The sequence below is a fragment of the Chanodichthys erythropterus genome, chromosome 13 (assembly GCF_024489055.1).
Source record: "Chanodichthys erythropterus isolate Z2021 chromosome 13, ASM2448905v1, whole genome shotgun sequence".
In the NCBI taxonomy this organism is placed as follows: domain Eukaryota; kingdom Metazoa; phylum Chordata; class Actinopteri; order Cypriniformes; family Xenocyprididae; genus Chanodichthys; species Chanodichthys erythropterus.
In genome coordinates, this window is record NC_090233.1 from 48338600 (window position 1) to 48363559 (window position 24960).

The following is a 24960-nucleotide window of genomic DNA, read 5'->3' on the forward strand; positions in this document are numbered from 1 at the left end:
ATTAGTCAACTAGATGTGTAGTATGCTCAATGAGGCTGCAGACTTGCAATACACTGGTTAGGAATTTTGCATCTGTACTTGCATTGAGTATGTTTCAGGAAATACCAAACCTCATTAAACAAGCTGGCAATAGAGTTTCCATTAAATGTCCAAATCAGAAATCAGAAGTGTTATCATTCAGGTAGCTGCTATAAACAGGGGTGCACATAACTTTTTTGGTCTGGTTCTCAAGGGAGCACCTGGAGATGTTGTTTGGTACTCACACTTTAAGCAACACACTTATCCTAAAAGCTGTCCTCATCACTTTCCTCCTGACTGCTCTCCTCACTATTTTCTTCTTCTCTTCTTTTACTAACATTCATGACTCAGACAACAGTAAGAATATTAGGCTGCTGTCACTTTAAGAAGGAAAGCACGGACCGAATAACTGACACACATCTGATTTCTTTCTCAACTGTTCACTTATGACATAACCCAGAGAATACTTGCAGAGACCGGTATTTTGACATAATTTTGTGTGTATGTGTCCGTTCAAGCATAAGTAAACGCGAAAGAGGAATTAATTTGGTGTTCGAGCGCTGTCTGACTGTCTCTCTCTCTCTCTGTGTGTTTCAGGGGTGTGAGGCTGTGCGCGAGACCCGATTTTCGCCTCTTCTTCTGCTTTTAAAATCGTTTGAATGTGTTAATTGGCGAGACAAAACACGTCCGAAAGATAAACTTTCACTCTATGATGGTTAAATTTAACAGTTAATCTGCGAATCACATGCGTGTCGAACCGTTGGACCTTATCCGTACAGATCACGGATTAACTGCGATCCGTTGCACACCTAATAATTAAAGAACACACTTATCATCATGATTGCTATCTTACCAGAGACGGAGAAAAATCCTACTCCAGTAAGGAAACGTGTGTCTGTGAACCGGTCCTCAAAAATGTTTGTACTTTAAAGCGCTCCCCTCCATATTTTCTGGTGCGCATTGTTCATTTTTACCGCACATACGCACATACGCACCATAACATAAAGTTATGCACAAAATGTAGCTTATATAGATAGAAGTGTTTACATTGGTCTAATACAAAGTTTTGGCAGAATGGCCTCTGCAGCACAAGGCATCTTGCTCCATTGACAGCCATTCAGCAACAGTTGTGTATTCTTTCTGACAATATAATTTTTTGGAAGCAACATAAATTGCAATGTTCAGTGGGCATTGCATGAATTGATTAATATCTTTCCTGTTTGCTGCACACTTTAGTCTGGGTTACCAGGAGGTTATGTTGCGGTTAGGGTTTAGTTTTACCTCTTACCTCTTAAATATATTTTATCAGTTATTTGTAATTACAGCAGCCTGCAGGTAATGAGTGATTTTATTCATTAAATTGCTTTTGTGTAAATCGGAAACTAGAGAATTAAACATTTTTGAGCAAGACAATCAAAAACCAGACATTTGTACATTTTGTGTGTTCATGTGTGTGTCTTTTTAGTGCTAATGGAGGACACTTGAGTTTTATTGGAGCGTTATGTGGAGATGCCAAACTCGGCTTTAGCTGCAGTTATGGTGGAGAGATTTGGAGTTTTACAGGCTTTCTGTTGATTCTCATGGATGACAGTAGATTACACTGAGAGAACGAGAGGCTCCATGTTAATTAAAAACACATGCAGTGAATTATTTTATTGATTTCTTTTGGTTTGTGTTCGCTTGTGAGAGAGCCAGTGTCACTGCTGTTGTTTATCTCACTTACCATCAGATGATCTCACACATATCAAGTCCATATACAAGGTTTCTGACCCATAAAATTAAACATCATAATTGTTTAAACTGATTTTGCAGCTTAATTTAAAAGAAAAACAAGTTTATTTTTTCTTTCACCATTACAAATATTTTCTTTTAAGCTTAAATTGTTATCTTGTTTTAAGGATACTTTCATTTTACAGATTTTTTTATAGTGTATAAATAAGAAATACATTTTCCATAATATGCATATTACATTTCACATTTAGTCATTTAGCAGATGCTTTTATCCAAAGCTACTAACAATAGGGTAACAATATGCAAGTGCTGTGACCAGTCCCAGTCAGTCCAACATGTAGCAAGGGTTTTTTTTTTTTTATTCTTAATAGATATAGAATAGTGAGTGTAAGTATTAAAGGGTCAAGTGTTGCTGAAAAATATGCGTCTTCAGCAGCTTCTTAGAAATGGCTAAAGACTCAGCAGCTCGGGTTTAGTTAGGCAGGTTATTCCACCAGCAGGGAACAGTTCAGGTCTGTGAAAGTGATTTTGTACCTCTTTGTGATGGGACCACAAGGTGACATTCACTTGCAGAACGCAAGCTTCTGGATGGCATGTAGGTCTGAAGTAATGAGTTCAGGTATAGGGGTGTCAAGCCAGTGGTTGTTCTGCAGGCAAACATCAGTGCCTTGAATTTGATGTGAGAGGTACTTGGCAACTGGTGCAATTTTATGAGGAGAGGTGTGACATGTAGATGTAGAAGTGGTCCAAGCACTGAGCCCTGAGGCACCCCAGTAGCTAGATGTTGCGACTTAGATATCTCGCCCCTCCACGACACCCTGAAGGACCTACCTGAGAGGTAAGACTGGAACCATTGGAGTGCAGTTCCCGAGATGCCCTTAAAGGTCCCCTAGAATTAAAAATTGAATTTATATTGGCATAGTTGAATAACAAGAGTTCAGTACATGGAAAAGACAAACAGTGAGTTTCAAACTCCATTGTTTCCTCCTTCTTATATAAATCTCATTTGTTTAAAAGTCCTCCGGAAAACAGGCGAATCTCAACATAACACCGACTTTTTACGTAACAGTCAGGGTGTACGCCCCCAATATTTGCATATGCCAGCCCATGATTGAGGCATTACACAAGGGCAGAACGTCTGGATGTGCACTGCTGAATAATCAGACTAGGTAAAAATGGCAGATGGAGCAATAATAACTGACATGATCCATGATATCATGATATTTTTAGTGATATTTGTAAACTGTCTTTTTAAATGTTTCGTTAGCATGTTGCTAATGTACTGTTAAATGTGGTTAAAGTTACCATCATGTCTTACTGTATTCAAGGAGACAAGAGCCGTCGCTATTTTTATTATTAAACACTTGCAGTCTGTATAATTCATAAACACAACTTCATTCTTTATAAATCTCTCCATCAGTGTAGTGTTAGCCAGTTAGCCACAGAGCAAAGCCTCAAATTCATTCAGAATCAAATGTAAACATCCAAATAAATACAATACTCACATAATCCGATGTATGCATGCAGCATGCATGACGAACACTTTGTAAAGATCCATTTGGAGGGTTATATTAGCTGTGTGAACTTTGTTTATGCAATGATAGAGTCGAGAGCTCGGGAGGGGGCGGAGAGCGCGCAAAAATAGGCAGTTAAAAAAAATGAATTAAAAAAAATCTATGGGGTATTTTGAGCTGAAACTTCACAGACACATTCAGGGGACACCTAAGACTTATATTACATCTTTTTAAAAAAAGTTCTAGGGCACCTTTAAATGAGCTCTGGTGTAATGTGTGCACTACATGACATTAGAGACAGTATAGGAGAAGAGATGGGCCTTTAGTAAATAAAAAGGGAGAACTAATTGTAATTTAATTTATTATAGACAGTGCAAGCTTAATATTTGATGCTGTTGTTGATTTGACTGGTTTGATGTTTTTGAAACTTAATTTTTACATTCAGTTTTTGAGGTTTCAGTCTTTCCCTATTCAAGTAGACAGGAGGTGTACTTGCTGGACTCGTAATCAAGATGGCCAACAAGTGGACTGACTTTCCTCGTTGACGTTTGTTGTGTTTGGAGGATGTTTATATTGGCCGTTCTGAGGCACTGCAGGCTTCTGTTTCGACATTAATGAACTAAAATTAGTTTATATACACTGAAATAACAAAGGCAATTTGGCGAAAAATAATTGTGAAATCTCAGTCTTGTTTTTTTTTTTTGCCCTTGAAAGCCCTCTCTCAACAGCTTGAATCACGTAAACTAAGCTAAACAACAAATCTTGTCAGCTTCATGAAAACCTGTAATTTTTTATTCCATTTTTGTGTGTCCTTGATTGTATGCGTGTTGTTTATGCATCTGTCTGTTCTTGAGTTACAGTTCAGGATTGACATTTTGTTTAGCCACATCCAAACACACAAATGATCCTCACTAGTTCTGAATGCTTAAACACACACATGAGTGCCAGATCCTAATCAGAGCTCAGATTAAACTGACCACACAATTTCTTAGGCACAGAATACGTCAAACATAGCATCAGATACAACCATTTACTGCAGGGTTGAATGCAGGTTACTTGATTACAGGGGTTTGTGGGAGGTGTTTTGCTGACCGATTGGAGGAACAGTTTAGCTTGATTTAATTAAACCATCTAAACTCCATCCCAATCCAGTTTTGAGCAACCTCAGGACCATAACAAACCCTGACATGGGTTCATATCCACAGAGAGAGAAGAATAAGAGCTTATTTTGGTTTGCTGTCATTACTGTCTTTTTTTTTTTTTTACTTACTTTTTTCTTTAACATCTGTAACTTATTTGCATTATTTATTTAAATTTTGATGTGACTTTCCCAGATTCATATACGACCAATTAAAGATGTCTACAATTTATCATTATTATCACCATTATTATTATTAATATTTATCAAGATCCTGGAAAATGTCAACTTTCTCCCCAAATTAACTTAATTTTGATTCTTGCAGATCTAAAATGTAGACTGTTATCACTCTACTGTGTCCCGAATGTCTGAAGCATAATTCTCAAAGAAAAACAGTTTGGACATTTGGACACAGATGTTTTTTTTCTGTTTAATCTATTCTGACTGATATTTCATTAGCTAAATGCTTAAACAATATGAAACGGAATGAGACAATTTACGAATTTATGAACGTGAAAGGAGACGATAGATAAACAAACGGAGAGCAGCAGCTTTCATTTCTCCTTGACAGCCGCAAGACCACGCCGAACGCTGTGTGTGTTAGAAATCAGGAATGGTGAGAGAACATTGTGCTTGATATGTTTTTCATCTTCAAACCAAACTTGGGTCTTCAGCTGACAAAGTTTAAATCTCGTCTGGCTAACGCACTTCCCATAATATTTATGCATTAGGTCAGTAGGTGGAGAGTAGGCGGTGTTTTGTGCTGTTTGGACGCATTCGACCAAACAGCACAAGAGTGGTCATACTTAAAGTTTTAGACCTCTTTTACATCTTTATTTAGCGTCGTCCACTTGCGATCTGATCGGCCAAAACGTATCTTAATACCAAGTGTAAACAGGGCCTTAGTTGTTGCAAAACCTGCTTTTCTTCTCTGTTTCTGGAGTGTATTCGATGGTCAGTTTGCCCTCACGTGAACAAGCCTCATATATGATTTGCATGGCATGTTTTTTTCCTTCATGACAGCTCTCAAAGCATTAAATTACTCTGTAACCCCCTGCACTTTTATCTGTAAACTCTCTGTGAGTGTATTCTGAGCTCTCAACTCTAAGTGTAAGCTGCAGCTTGAACAAAAACACACACTGTCCTGCACTGAGCACATCCCTGAATGTGTGTGTTGGCGTTCACAGGATATCACAGCTGGATAAAATCCCATTTTCCATTAGCGAGATACAGCAGGATAAAAATCAGCATTTGGAAGGGATTTAAAAGCATAATGAAATTTCCACCAACATAGAAATTTTGTAATATTTCATGGTTTCGTACTTGAAAAGAATATAATAATTACCCCCTTTCATGTCTTCTTGATTGAATACTGATATATTAATTTCTGATTTCAACATTGCATCTTAAAGGATTAAAAATTAATATTCTGTCATAATTTATTTACCCTCCTGTCATTCCAAACCTGTATGATTTTCTTCTGGGAACTCAACAGAAGATGTTTAGCATTATATATAATGCCCATGTTGCTCTTTTCCAAGTGACAAAAAGGTTGAAAAAAGAGTACATGATGACACAATATTTATTTTTGGATTAACTGTCCCTTTAAAACTGATGTGAGTAATTTCTGCACTCCTAGTGTCACCACATGGTTCCCTGAACACACTGCCATTGGCCCATTTTTCAGTGCATATGGTTCTTGAGTTGAGCAATGTGGAGAACGTTTCTTTGGAGAAAGTTATACGTTCTTAAGATCACTGTATTGGATTCTTGAGTACTTTAAGACTGTGAAGCCTGTATAGACAGAATTTTTTTTTTTTTTTTTTTTTTTTTTTAATTGAATATTTTAATGAAACTTTAGACTAAATATTTTATTTAATTTTTTTTGTATCATATTTGATACATCAGGCTTTTGGCTCATATAGTATGATATAGTGAGAATATGAAGCTCAAGTTGGAAAAAATACCAAACTGAGCAAAAATGAAAAGGTTCAGTAACTGGAGGTAATATTGCATTTGCAATTGCAGTTCATTTGAATATGTAAACATATGACCTTGTCTGAGAAGCAGGACTCTCTTTTCTCCCTGTTTAATTTCATTGTTGTTTAGGAGAATCAGTTGAGACAATAGAGATCTCATTTGTGATGTTTTGTTCCTGTTTTTAATAAGTCTTTCTCAAGCAGTCACTTTCACACACTGTAGCAGAATAGGAAATTGGAGTTGGCAAGTGTTTTAGTTATTAATGAAGGAAAATCAGTGAGTCATGTGTCAGACTGTGGCCTCAGGTTGTGAGATCTAAATGAGACATAAAACAGATGCTCTGAGACAGTGTGAGACCTCTGCTGTTGTGATGATGTCACCGTACACTGTCTTGCACTGTTTGGGCTACAAACATGAATGTATGGAAATGTAAGTGATCAGACAAATTATATTCTCTTAGTGGATGATCAAGTAGTTAAAAAAAAAATCTCGCAGACTTGCATTGAAGGAGAAACCTGTTCCATATCTAGAGACCAGGGGCCGTATTCACAAAACATCTTAAGGCTAAAAGTAGCTCCTAACTTGCAGATTTAGGAGAAACTCTTAAAAATAATGGGCGTGTCAGTCCTAATTTTAGGAGTCCTAAATTTTTGCTCTAAGAGAATTTCACAAAGCATTTTAGCACTAAAACTAGCTCCTAAATCTGTGAAATGTTAGGAGTAGTCAAGAGGACTCCTAAGTCACTAAGACCAAATCACAAACAGTCCTAATCCACCGAAAAACACTGAACAGTGAACACCATTGAGGCAATAGCGATAGAGCCTTGGGTGCTCAACCTTTTCTTTATAAATGCAATATATTTTGATTTATAGATTTGAATCTATGATGAGACGCCAAAAATAAATCTTTAACAAATAAATAAATATTGTCTGATTACCTGGGGCAATGGTTTTCATGAGTTCACACTTACAAATGATTGAATAGAGTAATATATGTATATTTTGGAATATATACATTTTTATTAAAACATATTTATTTGAATAGTGCAACATTTGTATTTTAAAACCTTTATTTTAATATGGGAATATGACACTTCATTTTACAATATTTCTATGATTAAATCACTGACTCCTCCCCATCAGCCAATCACTGTGTGTATACTCCATAGCAACGAGGTCAACCCCGCCCTTACTCTTAGCTTAAGACTTCAGTTGATTCCTTAGTAAAAGTTGGTCTCAGCAGCTTTGTGAATAGGTTTTAAGAGAAAACTCTTAGCTAAGAACTTTTACTGCTATTTAGGAGAACTCTTAGTGGTAAGATAAAATGTTTTGTGAATACGGCCCCAGAACATCACAAGAGACTTGATGACGGACCAGTAAAAAACCTCCTAGCAACCATCCAGAACACCCTAGCAACTACATAGGGAATAGAGGAAACTTCTCAGGACATTATTTTAGAAATATGGCTGCATATGTTTGTTAAAGGCCTCGAATGAAAAATTAAATTTATCTTGGCATAGTTGAATAACATGAGTTCAGCACATGGAAATGACATACAGTGAGTCTCAAACTCCATTGTTTCCTCCTTCTTATATAAATCTCATTTGTTTAAAAAACCTCTGAAAAACAGTAACAGTCAGGGTGTACGCCCCCAATATTTGCATATGCTAGCCCATGTTCCCAACATTATGAAAGGCATTAGACAAGGGCAGCCAGTAACATCTGGATCTGTGCACAGCTGAATCATCAGACTAGGTAAGCAAGCAAGAACAACAGCGAAAAATGGCAGATGGAGCAATAATAACTGACATCATCCATGATATTATGATATTTTTAGTGATATTTGTAAATTGTCTTTCTAAATGTTTCGTTAGCATGTTGCTAATGTACTGTTAAATGAGGTTAAAGTTACCATCGTTTCTTACTGTATTCACAGAGACAAGAGCCGTTGCTATTTTCATTTGTAAACACTTGCAGTCTGTATAATTCATAAACACAACTTCATTCTTTATAAATCTCTCCAAATAAATACCATACTTACGCGATTAGACATGCTGCATGACAAACACTTTGTAAAGATCCATTTTGAGGGTTATATTAGCTGTGTGAACTTTGTTTAGGCACTCTTTAAGGCAAGCGCGAGCTCCGTGGGCGGAGAGCACGAGATTTAAAGGGGCCGCCCGGCTCATATTTAATGATGCCCCAAAATAGGCAGTTGAAAAATTAATAAAACAAAATCTATGGGGTATTTAAAAAAAAAAAAAAAAAAAAAACGTTCGATGGCACCTTTAAGACAATGCATTGACACTTTTGCATTCATGGATTTGCATGCTGCTAACAAAAATATGTTCTAAGAATATTTTGTTAAAACGTTTCTAAATGTTCTCTGAACATTTAAAACATTCAAAAATGTTTTAAAACCATTTCGTTTTTTGTTTTTTTGGGTTACTCAAAACATTGAGGGAACATTCTATTTTGCAAAAATGATGGGAATATTACTTTTGATCGTTTTCTAAACATTCTGAAGCATTAACATTTAAATAAAAATGGAAACATTCCATGAATGACATATAATTAACGTTTTTGTGCTAACATTTTGAGAACATTATCAAAGTCCAGTTTGCTCTGAATGAAGGTTCTATTGATGTTACTGAAAATTTTGTTGTGAACATTGAGAGAACGTTAGCCAAAAAACTGAAAACTAGCTTAGAGTGCCATCTGCTGTTAAAACTAAGCTTAGAATCAATTCGAGAGAGAAAATATCAGAATCGATCCAGAAACATTGTATCGTGAATTGAGAATCGATGTATTGTCCCAGCCCTACAAAGTATAAATCTTACTGACCCCAAACTTTTGAATGGTAACATATGTCATGGTGTTCTAAAAAAGGCTATTTTAATATCTGAATTTGCTTATTTCATTCTATATAAGACATTGGCTCCTTAAAATAGTCTAATTTATAAATATTTTGACCTTTGCTGGGAAGGAGATTTAGAGACAGGTTGTCTTTAAATTTGATTAATTGAATAATACTAGGTTTGTTAAAATAACTACTTCATAAGTACCAATCACTGCATTTAATACAAAGGATTCAGTTAAGTAACATGAATTAAAGCAGAGTATTTTCTCTCTTTCTCTCTCTGGCAATGTTCTGGCTGTCTTCTGTGTCCTGCGAATCTATATTGAGTGTACCAAGAACAGATTATTAGCTCATAACTGCAGCAGTGTGACCACTCATGTTCATCTGACCGGATCAACAGTGCTAAACCTGACCCGACCCGCTGGATCTCACTCTAAAGACCTCCATGGAGGGGTACGCCCCCTTCTTATGAAGTCACGTGTGCATGTGTGGGTATTTACATAGAAACAAAGATGCAAAGGGTCCACATATAGGAGCAAGTGCTTACATCTCCTGTTATATAATACACTCTTCAAGATGTGTGTGACTATATTTTAAGGACAAAATTGTACCCAGAAGCTATATCTGACAAAACCTCCCTTTGGGAACATCCTTAAAGGTCAAAATGATTCATAAATAAATAATAAAAAATAAAAAAATAAATAAATAAGAGATGTGTGAGATTGTTCTAGAAGGTCTTGAGTTCAGATTCTCAGAGATTGTAAACTGATACTCAATCACTCTTCCAGCCTCACACACAGACGCACACACACAGCAATATCACTTGCTGTCAAACCATAGTTTTAGTTTTAACACACCACATCATGCAAGTTTCAAACCAAATCTGACCTGGTTTCTTTTAATTGACGCAAACCTCATTCTGTTCTCCCCTGCAGGCAAAATAATTTCAGAAGCATTCAACAAATTTCCATGCGGTTGTTCTGTGTCATTATGAATACAGGCCTATGATTTTATTGCAAACCACAGTTCGACGTTCCCTTATGTAATGACACTGCCAGCACTAGATGTGGTTACGGCACAGTCATTAATGTTTTTGTCCGTTTGTGTTCCAACAGAGCTTCCAGTCTTCCAAAACCAGCTGTGGCACCAAAGGTATGAGATTTACACAAACATACAGCCAGCGAGAGCACACAACTGGAGTATTGTGAATGGATTGTGTGTATGTTATTATACCCCTCTGAGACAGACACACAGCTCTATATGTATGCATGAGTTTTAATTTTGCATGTTTATAGCAAAAGTGCGTCTGCTGTGTTCAGTTATCTGTCTTGTATCGTTGTGTTCAGAATAGAATACTAGAACGCTGCATACTGAACATTTACGTATTTTTTATCATATGAATCAGTATGTAACTGCAGTGTGCTACACTGGTCTCACATGATGCATGTTTCTCATTATGCTGCATGTTTCATTTAGAAAGTTGCTGTCCTTTAAAAATCTCTGATAGATATAGTTATTTACATTTATGCATTGCATTTATATGTATGCATTTGTTAGATGCCTTCATCTAAAATGACATGCATTTAATTTAAGCTGTACATTTATATCAGTTCATGCATTCCCTGGGAATCGAACCCATATCATTGGTGCTGTAGGCACAATGCTTTACTGTTTGAGCTACAGGAATGCATTTTTAATCCAGTTTTATGTTAAAATGTCTTAATTGGCTCATCAAAATAATGAGTCAAGATGGAGATGTTAAAAATTCGAATGGTTAATGATATTTATACATGTTATTGTAATAAAGTCAAGCATTTTCTCAATACACAGTGCACACTGCATACTGTTTAAGAAATATTATATAGTATGCCATTCTAGACATACTTAAGTTCAGAATGGCATGCTATGGTACCATGCTACTTATTTTATTTCTGCATTATAAAGTGTGTATATTATGCACAGTATGCAAATTATCACAGAAAAAAAGCTAAAATATGCATTTTTAGTTTTCTTGATGTTTCAAGTTACTAAAAATGGCCAAATCACCTCAGTAATCCTCACTGTTGCTTCATGTCAGCAAAAAACTGTCTGAAAATGAATTTCTGGTGCTTTTTCACTGCAAATCATGTGACAACAATATCAACGCATAATACATGTACATCCTGTTTCACATACTATTTTTTAAATAGTATATACTGTGCAGTGTTCAGCTAGTATTCCACTCTGAACATATTGCCACACATTATTTAGGTTTTCAGCAGTAACATCTGTTGTATAACCCATTCGTTGTTGTGTGCCACCTGTTGATTTGTTGTGTTACTGTTGTCGTTTTGTTTGAGTGCTGCATGTGCTTCCCTGTTTAGGATCATTCTGTGGAAATTATCAAACCTGTTCCTATGGCAAACTCCATTCCATCTTCCTCTGACATCACAAACTCCACCCACATCACTTCATCCTCCAATTGGGGCGCTCGTCCATTTGGAGGGGCGGGGTCACCACACATAGCCTTCATTCCCTCTGCCGCATCTGCTTTTGCACTCGCCTCCTCAGCTCAAAGCCCTAATCCACTGGCTCCGCCTACTCCTACCGATGGCTCACCAAATCATATACCGGCGGTGCCCCGCCCTTCGGTGTATAACACGCCCATCAATCTCTACTCCAATGAGAATGCCTGTGAAGTTGCCATGGGCCAGCGGCGGGGCCTGCTGGAAAGCCAGGGTGAGAGCTCTCAGCTGAATGGGTAAGAGTTTGATTGACAATCTGATGCCCCACCCTCCCTATAAACATAGAGCGCAAAAGTGACACCAACTTTTTCAGAGGTCTGGGTTCTGAAAGTATATTTCTCCATAGACGTTTCAGAAAATACCCAACCTACCAGCTCTGAGATGAATTTTATTTGAAGCAAAAACAATTTTGAAAATTGTTAAAGGACAGGACTGTGTATAAGGGAATTAATAAACTATACTCAACCAATAAAACCTAAATGAAATTCAAACTACTAACCCTAGTGAGATAACACTACATGAGATAACTAACACTACAAATTACAATACAAATATTTATATCTTAAATTCTTCGCATTCAAATGTTCAAACCCTCGCGCTTTTAACATTTTAAATCCTCCACGGTTTATTTTGGTGGAATATTAGTGAAATGCCATAAAACTTCTGTCCACAAAAATGTTGGAAAAGATGCTAATGTAAATAAAGTGAACCTAGCATGGATTACATTCCAAAATGCACATTAAAGTTGAGTTTGTGAGAAGCAGCATTTATTATGAACCGAGCTGCTCTAAAACATTACTTTTATTCTATTTGATAAGTTTTATTTTGATTAATTGTGCAGCCTTTCATAAAAATTATTAGCTTTTCATAAATGTCTTTGTTAGTGCAACAATATTAACACATTAACTAGCATTAAAATGGAATGTTTGTATTCTGAATGTTAAGTTTGAAATAATCTTACAGTTTATGAATTTCAGTGCATATTTTTTAACAATCTTGTAACTCATGGTTGGACAATCTGAAAGGTTCATATATTTTCATTAAAATTCAGCTTCACTGCAGAGATTTCAAATGCCGTTTCTACTTCCATAACTCACTTTTGAGCTCTATCGCCCCTGTTGAATTCCAGGTTGCTGTTTTTGGATGTCTGAATGCCACCAAAAAAATATGCATCATATCCAGAAAACCATTTGAATATGAAAGTGTATTTATTTGGTTTCCATGATGTACCTCTCTACCATGTGGTTTAGTCTAAACATGCACTTCAGCTGGTCGGATTAAACCATAAGAACACAACAGCTGAGTTTTGAATTCTTGGCAGAACAACATGCCACATCATATTCATTTATCAGAAGTCATGCCAACATTTAAACCCAACCAAAGTACAAAGTGCATCTTTCATATTTACATGCTTCCTCATTTTTGCTTTTTTTTTTAAAGGTACAGTAAGCGATTTCTGAGAAACGCTGTTGGAAGTGGATCTGATCGAGCATCAAAACTCACTTGTAGCCAATCAGCAGTAAGGAGCATGTCCACTCGTGAGGGGGAAGGTGCCTGTGTTGCATAACATGTGAATTTGGGGGCGAGGCTATCAAGATAGGGATGTGATCCTTTTGGTTAGCTGTCAAATATCAACAGTGTTTCTCAGAAATCTCATACTGTACCTTTAATATATATATTTTTTTGGAGGGGGGGTCTTTGGATCACTAAATAATATTCCAGAATGTTGTTTCATGGTCTGAAGACTATCTCTTTTCATGCAGTGACGTATGTGAGATTTTGTTCGTTGATGGGCGGGTGTCAGTGGCTCTGATGTTCATGTGTATATTTAGATCTGCGTAATGGTATCTGTTATGTGTTTTGGTGTGTGTGTGAAACAGGGCTCTCCCTTGGATATTGTCCCAGTGGAAGCTCAGATGTACTTTGTGTGTGTGTGCAAACCTCCCATTCTGGGTTTCATATTTTAAAGATGGTTATAAAGTGCTGATTGAAATTATTACGCAGAAGAACTACGTGTCTAATTACACGTGCTGATGCACACACATATTCTAGAACATGCACACGTCTCATCAGATCAGTGTGTTTGTTGTGATGCATTTTGTTAGATAGTTTTTTGTGTGCTAATAACTTTAATAGTATAATATCAGCCTGATACCAGTGCAGATTATAGTGTAATCACCCAATAAACCCGTTCTGCTTCTCGTTAAGTGTTGCATTAAGTGCTTAGAATGGCATACTATTTTTGCAATATGCAGCGTGTGTACATAGTATGCATGGGACACTGGGATGACCTACTACAAGTGCCAAAATATGCAGTACTGTGCAGTATGCTAGTATTTCATTCTGACCATTTGAGAGCATAGTATTTTCTAGATAAAAAGGAGAGAAAGAGGAAAATATTAGAGACGTGGGAGAGAAAACAGATGAAAACCAAATGCTTCTCGTCACATTGTGCACTCATCTAATGGTTTCTCCTCCCTCTCTTGTAAAACTTTGATAAATCCTCCTCATTATCCTCATACAGCTGTACATTAGAGAGTCAAATCAGAGCCAAGCCTGTGTCTGTGATTTTTATAGGAAACTGTTGAGAAAACATATTCCTCCTTAACGCAACCCTGTGTGTACCTGGTCCTGGATACTGTACTTTGTTTGAATGGAAAGAATTCTTTTGGATTGAGTTTGTCTTGCTCTTTGTCAACCATTGTGGTGTTTTTAATGGCTGATGCTGATATCAGTATCTTAAAGTGGCATATTTATTGAGGATATATATATATATATATATAACGTAATTTAAAGTTGCTTTATTTACACAGTATTTAACTCACTGAATACATTTGAGAACAGAAAATGTGCACAATACATTGACAAAGCTGTAGATCTTGGGAACTGGTCTGGCCAATATATTGGTCTATCACATTTTTATATTTGTCTAGAAAACATTTTAATTAAAAAAAGTCATAGAAAAACAACTGGAAAAGACTAGATTTTTATTTTTTAATTGCAAAGTTTTAAGTCAAATTGCAACAAAAATATAAAAAGTTGAACACATAATTTAACAATATTATTTTATGCAAATATTAATATTTACCTAAATATTCTATAGTATTCTGGAGATCATTCTGGTCACTATATACATTATTAGATGTAAATACACGGTTAGATTAGCTGTTGCTTAATAATTCCTGCGTTTTCATCTGTATTTGTGCCTCAAACATAGCAATAAACACATTGAAAATGTGCTATAAACAAAATATTTTAAAGTAGACTTTTATTAAGCAAATAAAGGAGTACAAATTACTCACCCTCTGCTTTAAAACAGACATCTGTTTGGCTGTTATCCGCCAAAATGCAGATTCATCACGTAACAACATCTTATCATTTGTATTTTGATCCTCAATCATAGCAACCTAGCAATAAACACGTTAAAAATGTTAAATGTGGTTAAAGTTACCATTGTTTCTTACTGTATTCACGGAGACGAGAGCCGTCGCTATTTTAATTTTTAAACATGTGCAGTCTGTATAATTCATAAACACAATTTAATTCTTTATAAATCTCTCCAACAGTGTAATGTTAGCCCGTTAGCCACAGAGCATAGCCTCAAACTCATTCAGAATCAAACGTAAACATCAAAATAAATACTTTACTCACATAATTCGAAGCATGCATACAGCATGCATGACAAACATCTTGTAAAGATCAATTTGAGGGTTATATTAGCTGTGTGAACTTTGTTAACGCACTGTAATATAGTCGAGAGCTCGTGTGGCAGGGAGCAGGCGAATTAAAGGGGCGGCGCGCTGCCAGAATCGGTGTATAGTTAATGATGCCCCAAAATAGGCAGTTAAAAAAATTTATTTAAAAAAAGCTATGGGGTATTTTGAGCTGAAACTTCAGACACATTCAGGGGACACCTTAGACTTATATTACATCTTGTGAAAAAGCATTCTTGGGCACCTTTAATGTGCTATATTTAATGTTAAAAGAGTGTACTGTGACTTTGAATATCATTTTGTGTGTCTTTTATATCCGTACTGAAAGCAACAATGGACAGTTCTCCTCAGATCTTAAAGGCCTGCTGAAGTGTCTTGGAACGCGCAGCATTATTCAATGTGTTGACGTAATTACAACTGAAACAGGAAGACAGGGCGATAAATCGAACAGCCCCGCCTTTTTTTTTTTAATAGCCAGTAGCGTTTCATTTATATCACTATTAAGCTCAGTAAAACCTCTGTTTCCTTTTAATCTCTAACCGTTTCTCCTCCTAATCTCCTCTATATCACTTTAAAATATAGCATTCTGTGCAGATTTTAAATGGGTGCGATACCTTTCGTGGTCTGAGCCGACTCGCGGATATGATCCGCTCTGTGCTCTCGTGTCTCTGGACCACAGCAGACTGTGCTGGCGCTGCATCGGTTCATGTGACACTAACGTGAAAACAGATTTCATTCGCATCAAAGGAAAGCATATTTACACTGTCTGAATCGTTCCCTATTCTCTATAAAGTGCACTATGTGCCATTCACCATGTAGAAACTAGTAAATTATGTGAACAAATGACCAATTTCAGCCAGCTTCAGCGTCTGTAAGAGTGTAGGAGGAGGCGGGACTTCAGATTCTAGAGAGCATTTGATTGGACAGAAGATTTGATGAGAATCTGAAGTGCGATGTGATGTAATGAAAATCTTTGATCCATTTTAGCTGAAGTGAGAGACTACATTTTGAATGCTTATATCTCCTAAATGCGAATTTTGAACACATCAGCTTACATATTCATACTAAAAGCTAAAAAAACAATTTTGATTTCAGGGAGACTTTAAAAATAAATAAAAGGAAACAAGAACGTTCAAACTGTCGACTTATTGTGAACAGACAATTGTATGCTATGACAGAGATTGTTTCAGTAACTCAATATGTATTTTCAATAATGTTAAATTGTGTAATATTCATGAATTTGATTATGTACTCGCGAGTGCCGGAGCTTGCCGAGAGAGCCCTCCCACACGCTCTTCTGATTGGCTGTGATTTTTGATTGACTTTATCGCTCCTTATTGTCATGTCTAGTGTGGACGGACAAACTTTTTGTCTCTAAAATCTTGTTAGGACACACAAGGTGTTACACAATTGAGTGAGTTTGATTGGATTTATTAAAAAGCGATAGTTGTGAGGTTTCTAACCTTTTATTGTTTTAAATGATATATTATGTGGGTGTGTGTTCAGCTGTTGGTCTGTCTCAGAGGGGTTTAGGAATCAGTGTTGTATATACTGAGCCAGTGTTGATTGTGTGTTTAACGGTTATTTTCTCCTCTATGTGCTTTTCAGCAGGTGATACCAGCCACAAAGTCAGTACCATATGGATGCTCCTTTCATTTTGTGTTTGTGTGTTTGTGTGCCTAACAGTTTTGTTTTGCTTTTTGTTTTATCAGAGTAATTCCCTAATCTAATTTTTACAATGGCAACACTTTGCTTTTATTTAAATGAATGAAACACGTAGTTTTATGATTTTCACATGACAGATGATTAAACAAAAATATAAATCAAAGTCACTAAGCAAATCATTCAAGTTTTACATAATCCCTTACAAAAACTTACTGTTTCATATTTCGACAAAGTGATGTATCAGATAGTGGTATTTTGTTGTGTTTTGTAGCACTAAATCATGGTATTTACATGGTAAATAATACCATTGCAGTATCATGATGCCCTGCAAAAAAAAAAAATAAAAATAAAAATTGAATTAACGCATGGTAATATTAGCACTTTTTTATTATTAATGTAGTATTGTTGATTATGCAACAATTACTTTTAAAGCGGTGCTCACTCAAGCAAAGCAAAGCTGGGTTTGTGGTTCATTGTTCTTCTGTTTGCAGTGCATGAGCTTGTTGATGTGAGTTTGATATGCACGTCATGTTACGACATGTGGCGTGTTTTATCGCAGTGGTGGTCGTCAGGTTTATTCACACATACATATCAGTTTGTCAAACACACTGAGTGAGCAAATGAGCCCTGCCAACACTCTTTCTTCACACACACGGTCCGTTCACTCACAGCCTGACAGCGGTGATTTATTGACAGCTTATGAATGTTGTACGTGTGAGTACAGACGGGCTTTGGCACGATCCGTACATACCGAATGTAAAAATGTTTTTTGGATTGATGTAGCTTGTAGATTTCTGATGTCCCACTGAGTCCTGATGAGCTCAGGCTTCATAAACCTGTTGCATGTCTTTTATTCCATGTGCAGCAGCGCCATCTTCTGGTTTTATGCATTTTAAACTTTTATTTCTGAAATCGCCCCTCATACCCTCATTCAATGTTCCCCACATTACTCCACTAATATAGTCCACTTGAAGGAGTCATTGAAGACGAGTGATTGAATTTGGACACTGAGTGTGCCAGAAGAGCGGCCGCTTTTGTCGTTAAATAAACATTTGATGCTTAGCAAACTAGCAGCTCCAGTAGTAATGAAAAGATTTATCTTGAACTCTGTCATGGAAACTGTATATAAACCTTAATCAAACAATTTAATAATCAATTAAAAAGGAATTTATACCTGTATATTGTGCTGTAGCCACATTGGACCAGCGGTTTGAAAAATGGATGCATTGATGATTCGATGATCCACTATGGTTTTGGACACCACTACAAATGGCTGTAGTGTATAGGGGGCGATTTCGGTCACAAAGCCAAAGTTTTCATTTTCTTTGAGGATTTTAGACCTCAAAAGCTCATGTTTGTGTTCAAGATGATGTATTCACTTGATTCAAGTTACCTTACAGGTTTTACTATGGCAACCAAACAGGTCAAATACCATAGTTACAACAGTTACACTACAGTAAAACTGTAGAAATTACTGGAAAAATAAGTTTCTTTTTAAGACTATTAATTATGATCCTGTTGCATGTGTTTCATTCCATGTGCATCAGCGCCATCTACTGATCTAGTGCATTTCTAACTTTCATTGAGTTGTTTCATTTAATTGTTTCATTTTAAAACTAAAAAAACTCCATTTAAAATGATCTATTTACCAGATTCAGCATTTCAGAAACTTAAAATAAGCTTTTACCTAAACGAGTGCTGTTTAAATTCAAGTTTCATTACAAAGATTACCTATGATAACCACACAGTTGGCCAAAATACTATAGTGACTTGTGCTTGATATTAAACATACAGGACAATTGCAGAAATTTCATTTTAATACTCTTAATAATTATGAGCCCATTGCACGTGTTTTATTTCATGTGCAGCAGTGCCATCTGCTGGTCTAGTACATTTCTAACTTTCATGTCTTTAACTATAGAGTTCAGTTACACAAAAGTAAAGCTGTGTAAATGTACTTGATATTAATAATTACAGGAAAATCTTTTTTAAGACCACTTATTATGATTTCACAGTAGCCTGTGACAACAACTGTTTTTTTTAGCAGTATTTTGGCAGAAACTATGGTTATCATGGTACATTTTTGAATATTTGAAGTGAATGCCTTCAAAAGCTCTCCGTTATTTAATGACAATATTTGATTTTATTCTTCATAGTGGTCCTCCAGCTGTGTCTAAGTGAGTACATCTGTAATGTGTGTAAAACTCCTCTGATAGAGAATGATTACAGTGTTTTAACTTTCTCATTCCTTTTCTTATGCCTCCTTCCTCCTTCAGAAAACCTCCAGTTAACAGGTAAACTGGGAAAAGCAGCAAAGTCCTTTTTTCTCAAATGCTTAATTTGTGAATTTGATGTGCAGCGTGATTACATATAAACGAGACTGACAGTATCACTCTCTGTGTGTGTGTGTGTAGACTTCCCCGTAAGCCTATCACAGAGACAGACATTGAGTTTTACCACATCCCAACTCACGGTGATGCCAGCAGGAAACGCATCATGCAGGACACAGAGGATTGGCGCCCGCGGACAGGAACTTCACAGTCCCGTTCATTCCGTATCCTAGCCCAAATCACCGGCACTGAATCAGAACTTGGTGAGAGATTTATTTTTATTTTATTTTATTTTATTGTTCCCTTTGTTTTGTATTGGTTGATCAGGGAAATAAGCTAATTAATGCAACATCTGATGTATTCCTTTAAAAATGCTATTCTAGGTCCACTTATTTAGTTTAATTATTTAGATACTGAATGTTTAGAATGCATTGATTTAATTCAATTGTTCGATATAAAAGAGCAGCACACTTTTATGCTTTATATGGTTAGAAAAAAATATGTCTTCAGTGTTTAAATACATCTGAAAATCAACTCCTGGGGAAATTAATAAAATTAATTAAATTAATAAAACACATTTTTTCTGGCACTGATATAAATTTTGGGCCTTATTCATAAAACACAAGCAGAATGTATTTGTGTGATTATAAAATAATGGCAACAGTTTGCGTGAAAGTGATTTTACAAAACATTTACACAGACATTTGTTCTGCTCATGTTTCATGAATGAGACTCATTGTGTGCAAAACCTTCAATACTGATTTTGAGATTAATATAAAATAGAAACTTTGATGTTTTAATTTGAAGTTCAGAGTGAGAGAAACAGGAGGAAGAGAAGGTGAATGTGTCTTTACTTTCATTACACCTCTATTTATCACATAAAAGTGTGTCATAAATGTTTTCTGTCATGTTTGTCTGTATCAGATCAGTCAAAGGAGGCTGAATCAGCAAAGACAACAAAGTAAGTTCCTATTCCTGTCAGCGGTTTTGGTGTGTGTGTGTGTGTTTGCTTGTGTTTTATGCTGTCGGTGTGTTTTTTTCATTATTGTGATGTTGATTTGTTCAGGGTTGCTGTATCGTTTGTGTGCTGTTATTAACCGGAGTGATTTTGGTATCCTGTGGTCTGTTGTTTTCTGGTGTTTGTGTTAAAGTTCTGGCTCCAGCTGACCAGCATGTGCAGATCACACAAACATTGAGAAACTGGCATGGCATTTTTTGCTCTTCCATGTGTAAGTGATACTGAGAGTTGTTTTGCATCTTACCTACAGTAAATAAATAAATCTTTCAGTCCTTTTCATGCTGTCATGCAGCATTCAGATTGGGGAGTGTGTGATAATGTGGTTGGTTTGCCGTTGAAGGTGTCGTGTGATAACTTGTCTTGTTTTTTGGGGTTTCATGGCTTTGCTTCCTCAAGAAAATGTACCACGGTCACCATAATTTCCACCAAAACACCATGTTTTCTGTTGTGGCCAGTGCAAAATTACACACAGATTTTTACATTTTCTGAAGAAAAATTGATTCTAGGGATTTGTTCAAATCACTATCACTAAATATGAGCAATAGTGAAGCCCCCTTTACAAACACCACTAAAAAGTTAGCATTTTGTGTAAATGCATTAACAATAACTGTAGTAAGTGTGGCCACTAAAATGTAATACTTTGGTGAAAACCATGGTGAATTTTTGATGTGGCTGTAATACACCCTGTCTTTTCTTTATCATTGTGCCATTTAGATGGAATATAGACAAAGAGACAGATAAACTGTCCAAAACCTAGTGATCAATATTACCTGGACAGACAGCTATCGGTTAGCATTCCCATTCATGTCAGCTCACTGGCACTGAATCTGAACTCAGTCAGAGTAGAACATTCAATTTAATTTAACTTAATTTTTAATGGCACCTTTTGTTTCTCTGATCAGGGTAAGATTTTTTTATATGCAACATCTGATTATTTATGATTTTAGTATAATATCTATAATATTTATGATATAGTATAATATAAAAGTTGTGGTAGTCTTTTCTTCCCTATTGTGACGTACAGTATATCTGAGTGAAATGCCTTCTCAAACAAGAATAAATGTAGGGCGGGGCTTTATTTTGTTCATGGGGAATTGATTGGATGGTTGTGGTTTGCTATTGGTGGATCTCATGTGAGTGACAGGTTGCCCCGCCCTCACGGGACAAGTAAACACGTCATCAGAGAAGAGATGTCGCTGCAAGAGGGAGGGGAAGATATTTTAATTCAAGTTTATTAAGGGAACAACAGTTATAAAAAAGATAAATAATTGATAATAAATACTTTATTCCATAAAAAAGTAGTAATTGTCAGTTTTGATTTAGTGTTGACTTTAATGTGTGTGCAGTGGCGTTTTCTGTCTGCATGGATTATCTGTGTGACAGATTTGTTGACATCCTCTTCTACAGCTTTTCATACTGTCTTCCTGTTTCTTTTTTTCTCTCTCTCTTGTTCATTCCCTGTGAACAGGGTTGTGAAGATTAATCCTAAGATTGGACCCAGATATCATAAGCTCAGAGACTGGCACCATGGAGTGTCTGCCCAAACCCTTAACGTTGTCAGCCTGGTGTAGATGTGTGTGTGAGAGTGTGTGTGTGTGAGTGTGTGAGAGTGTGTGTGTGTGTGAGAGTGTGTGAGAGAGTGTGTGTGTGTGTGTGTGCGTGTGTGTGTGTGAGAGAGAGAGCGGGTCTGTGTGGGATGTTTCTGTGTTGTAATCTGAAGAGAGACTGTGACTGAAGTTTTATCAGAAAAACTTTAAAACAGGCAGCGTGTGAAGATTCAACATGCATCTCCAACTCTGATCTTGTGGATTTAGCCATTTTTATTAGTGAAGTTTATTAGTTGCACTACAGTGTTGTATTACACGTGTGGCTTGGATCAGTTTCTGTGATGTTTCAGCTTTTGGTTCCTATATGAAGGAACGTTCTGGGCTCCAAACTAGTTCAGCATCTGTTGATTATATCACTGAAAATAATTTCACCTCATCTGTCAGTTAAACTCAGCATTTACAGGAATGCACTTATGGAGACGTTCTACGGCGAAATGTGCAGCTCATATTTTTTTTTGTGAAAAGGCTAAATAGTTCTTTATTATTGCTTTATTATATCATTATTCTTCTTAACAGAATGTATCTTGTTAATTGCATGCTCATGACGCAAGGTTTAAATGCAATTTTATAGCACTACTACCCTGTTAGCATGTTTACACAGTATTGCTATATTTTCAAAGTTTTGTTTATTTTAATATTTATTTGCTGCCCTATTGCAAGTGCATTACTGTATAAATAATTTATTTTTAGAAAACAAAATACCGTTTTCTGTTAAGCATGTCACAGATGCTTTTTGCTAAGTTTTAGACCCAGAACATTCTTTAACCTGTTATGAAAAGTTCACTTTTATATTGTTTTTGAACATTATTATGTGTCCGCAGAGTGTGTACACAACCACCCTATTGTGATAAAAATCCATACAGCCCATTTGTTATTTTCCCCATAAATTTGAAACAGTGTCTCAAAATGAGCTGTTCAGGAATGTTCTCCAATGTGACATCACATTGCTTAGACCCCGCCCATGACTTTTGACGGAATCTGCTCTATTAGCATAGACCCCGCCCTGAATGAGCTGTACACAGTCTGCCATTTATCTTTTTGCCAGAGAATTTAACAGCAGCATTCAAGTAAGAAAAGTATTCTTATTAAAGCTACTAAAGTTATTCAGTCGAGAGCAGTGAGTGATTTTCTGTTCATCTTTTGTTGTTTGATTCATATTGACAGCATATATAGCAGTAGGTATTGTATATTACACTTTTTCATATGCTCAGAAAAACATATATAAGAAGTTTAAATTGACATGGCTTTAAAACGCATGCAAATAATAAACTTTCATGATGACAGAAAACTGCAATGTCACATGAGCGTGAGAATATAATCAAAACCAAAGGCAGAGTATCCGAGGCATGAACACAGCACTATTGAGTTGTGCAGGTGTGATATCAGAACCCAGAAGACTAATTCGCCACTGGATCCTTTGAGATTTTCCTATGGGATTTTTCAATTTATGAGTGAAATAAGGTCTGTGGTAAACGATACTTTAATATTTTGTTTTTGTATAAAACCCCATAATAGAATCTCGAAGGAACCAGTGACGAATTAGTCTTCCAGGTTCTGACATCATTCCTGCAGCACTCTGTTCTGGAAAGGGGGCGGGGAGCAGCAGCTCATTTGCATTTAAAGATACATGCATGAAAACAGCATGTTTTTGCTTCCTCTGAAAAATGGGCATTTACAACATGGTATAATATATGATCTGTGGGGTATTTTGAGCTGAAACTTCAGAAACACATTCTGGGGACACCTGAGACTTATATTACAGATTGTAAAAAGGGGCATAATAGGTCCCCTTTAAAAAATGCAGAATTTTATTTTATGCTTGAAAATTTACAATTTATTTTCATTTGTCATTTAATTTCTTCCTCAATGAGTAGTAACATTAGAATAAAGTGGCCTGTATTTTCTGCCATGTATTTTCTCCTCCTTTGTGTCGGTATTTCTTACTGTTTGTCCCTCTGTTTGGTCTTACTTCAGCTACGGCACTATTAAGATATCATGTCCAATGACATTCAGTCCCAGTCAGTTCACTGTAAGATCCATGAGTAAAGGTCATTGTTTTATTTAGCACAGCAGATGATATCGATATTGTTAATGATATTAAACTGAGCAGTTACATAATAATGGCAGTAATGGACAAATCTACAAACTGTTTCAATCTTTCAGGTCACAAGTGGGCCTTTTAAATTAATACAGTACAAAGATCCAGTAATGGGTGATATAATGACTTCTGAGTGTCCAAATGCGTCATAAAACTTAGGATAATTTATAATTCATAATATTTTTCATTTATTCACAGTTCTAGACAAACAGCATTCACACATATAACTTCTGTAATGTTGTGAAGCAACATATTTGATGAGAGATTATATTATATTAGTGGTTGTTGTATTACCTCCATTCATGCGACAAATATTAAATGTGCACAGTAACAACAGGAATATGTTATAATCATATATAGGGTCATTTTTCGCTCCACAAATGATTAAGCTGCTGCAGTTCTCACCACTAGAGGGCAGAACTGGTTCTTCTCAGCACATAATGTGATCTTCACAGGCTTCACTGGTGAGATGATGACACAATGTATGTTACATTACCCCTGACACCCGGGCCATCGACAGACAGGGATGACTGGGAACACAGGTTTATGTACTCCTTGTTTGTTCATTAAGGCAAGACACTGCAGGCAAAACCAGTGTTTTTTTTTTTTTTTTTTTTTTCATGCACTGGTCAATTTTGAGAAATTTTGCTTCCGTAACTTGTCTATTATTTCAGACTAGTGTAAAGAAAACATCCAAAATGTCTGTAGAAAATGTCAATTTCAAACATATCTTTAAAGGCTGTTTTCTCAAAATGAGTTTTTTTCCTGCACTGAGGCAGAAATCT

The 24960-nt window shown here is 36.2% G+C and overlaps 1 protein-coding gene across 1 annotated transcript in view; it reads left to right on the top strand.

Moving 5' to 3' along the window:
- The window catches only part of pdlim5a (PDZ and LIM domain 5a), a 61023-nt gene that overhangs the window by 18126 nt on the left and 17937 nt on the right, over positions 1–24960 (top strand). The window contains exons 4-8 of the mRNA XM_067406257.1: positions 10356–10392; positions 11604–11980; positions 19399–19416; positions 19537–19715; positions 20377–20413. Of these exons, the coding sequence (XP_067262358.1) occupies positions 10356–10392; positions 11604–11980; positions 19399–19416; positions 19537–19715; positions 20377–20413 (648 nt within the window). The remainder of the gene's footprint in view (positions 1–10355; positions 10393–11603; positions 11981–19398; positions 19417–19536; positions 19716–20376; positions 20414–24960) is intronic.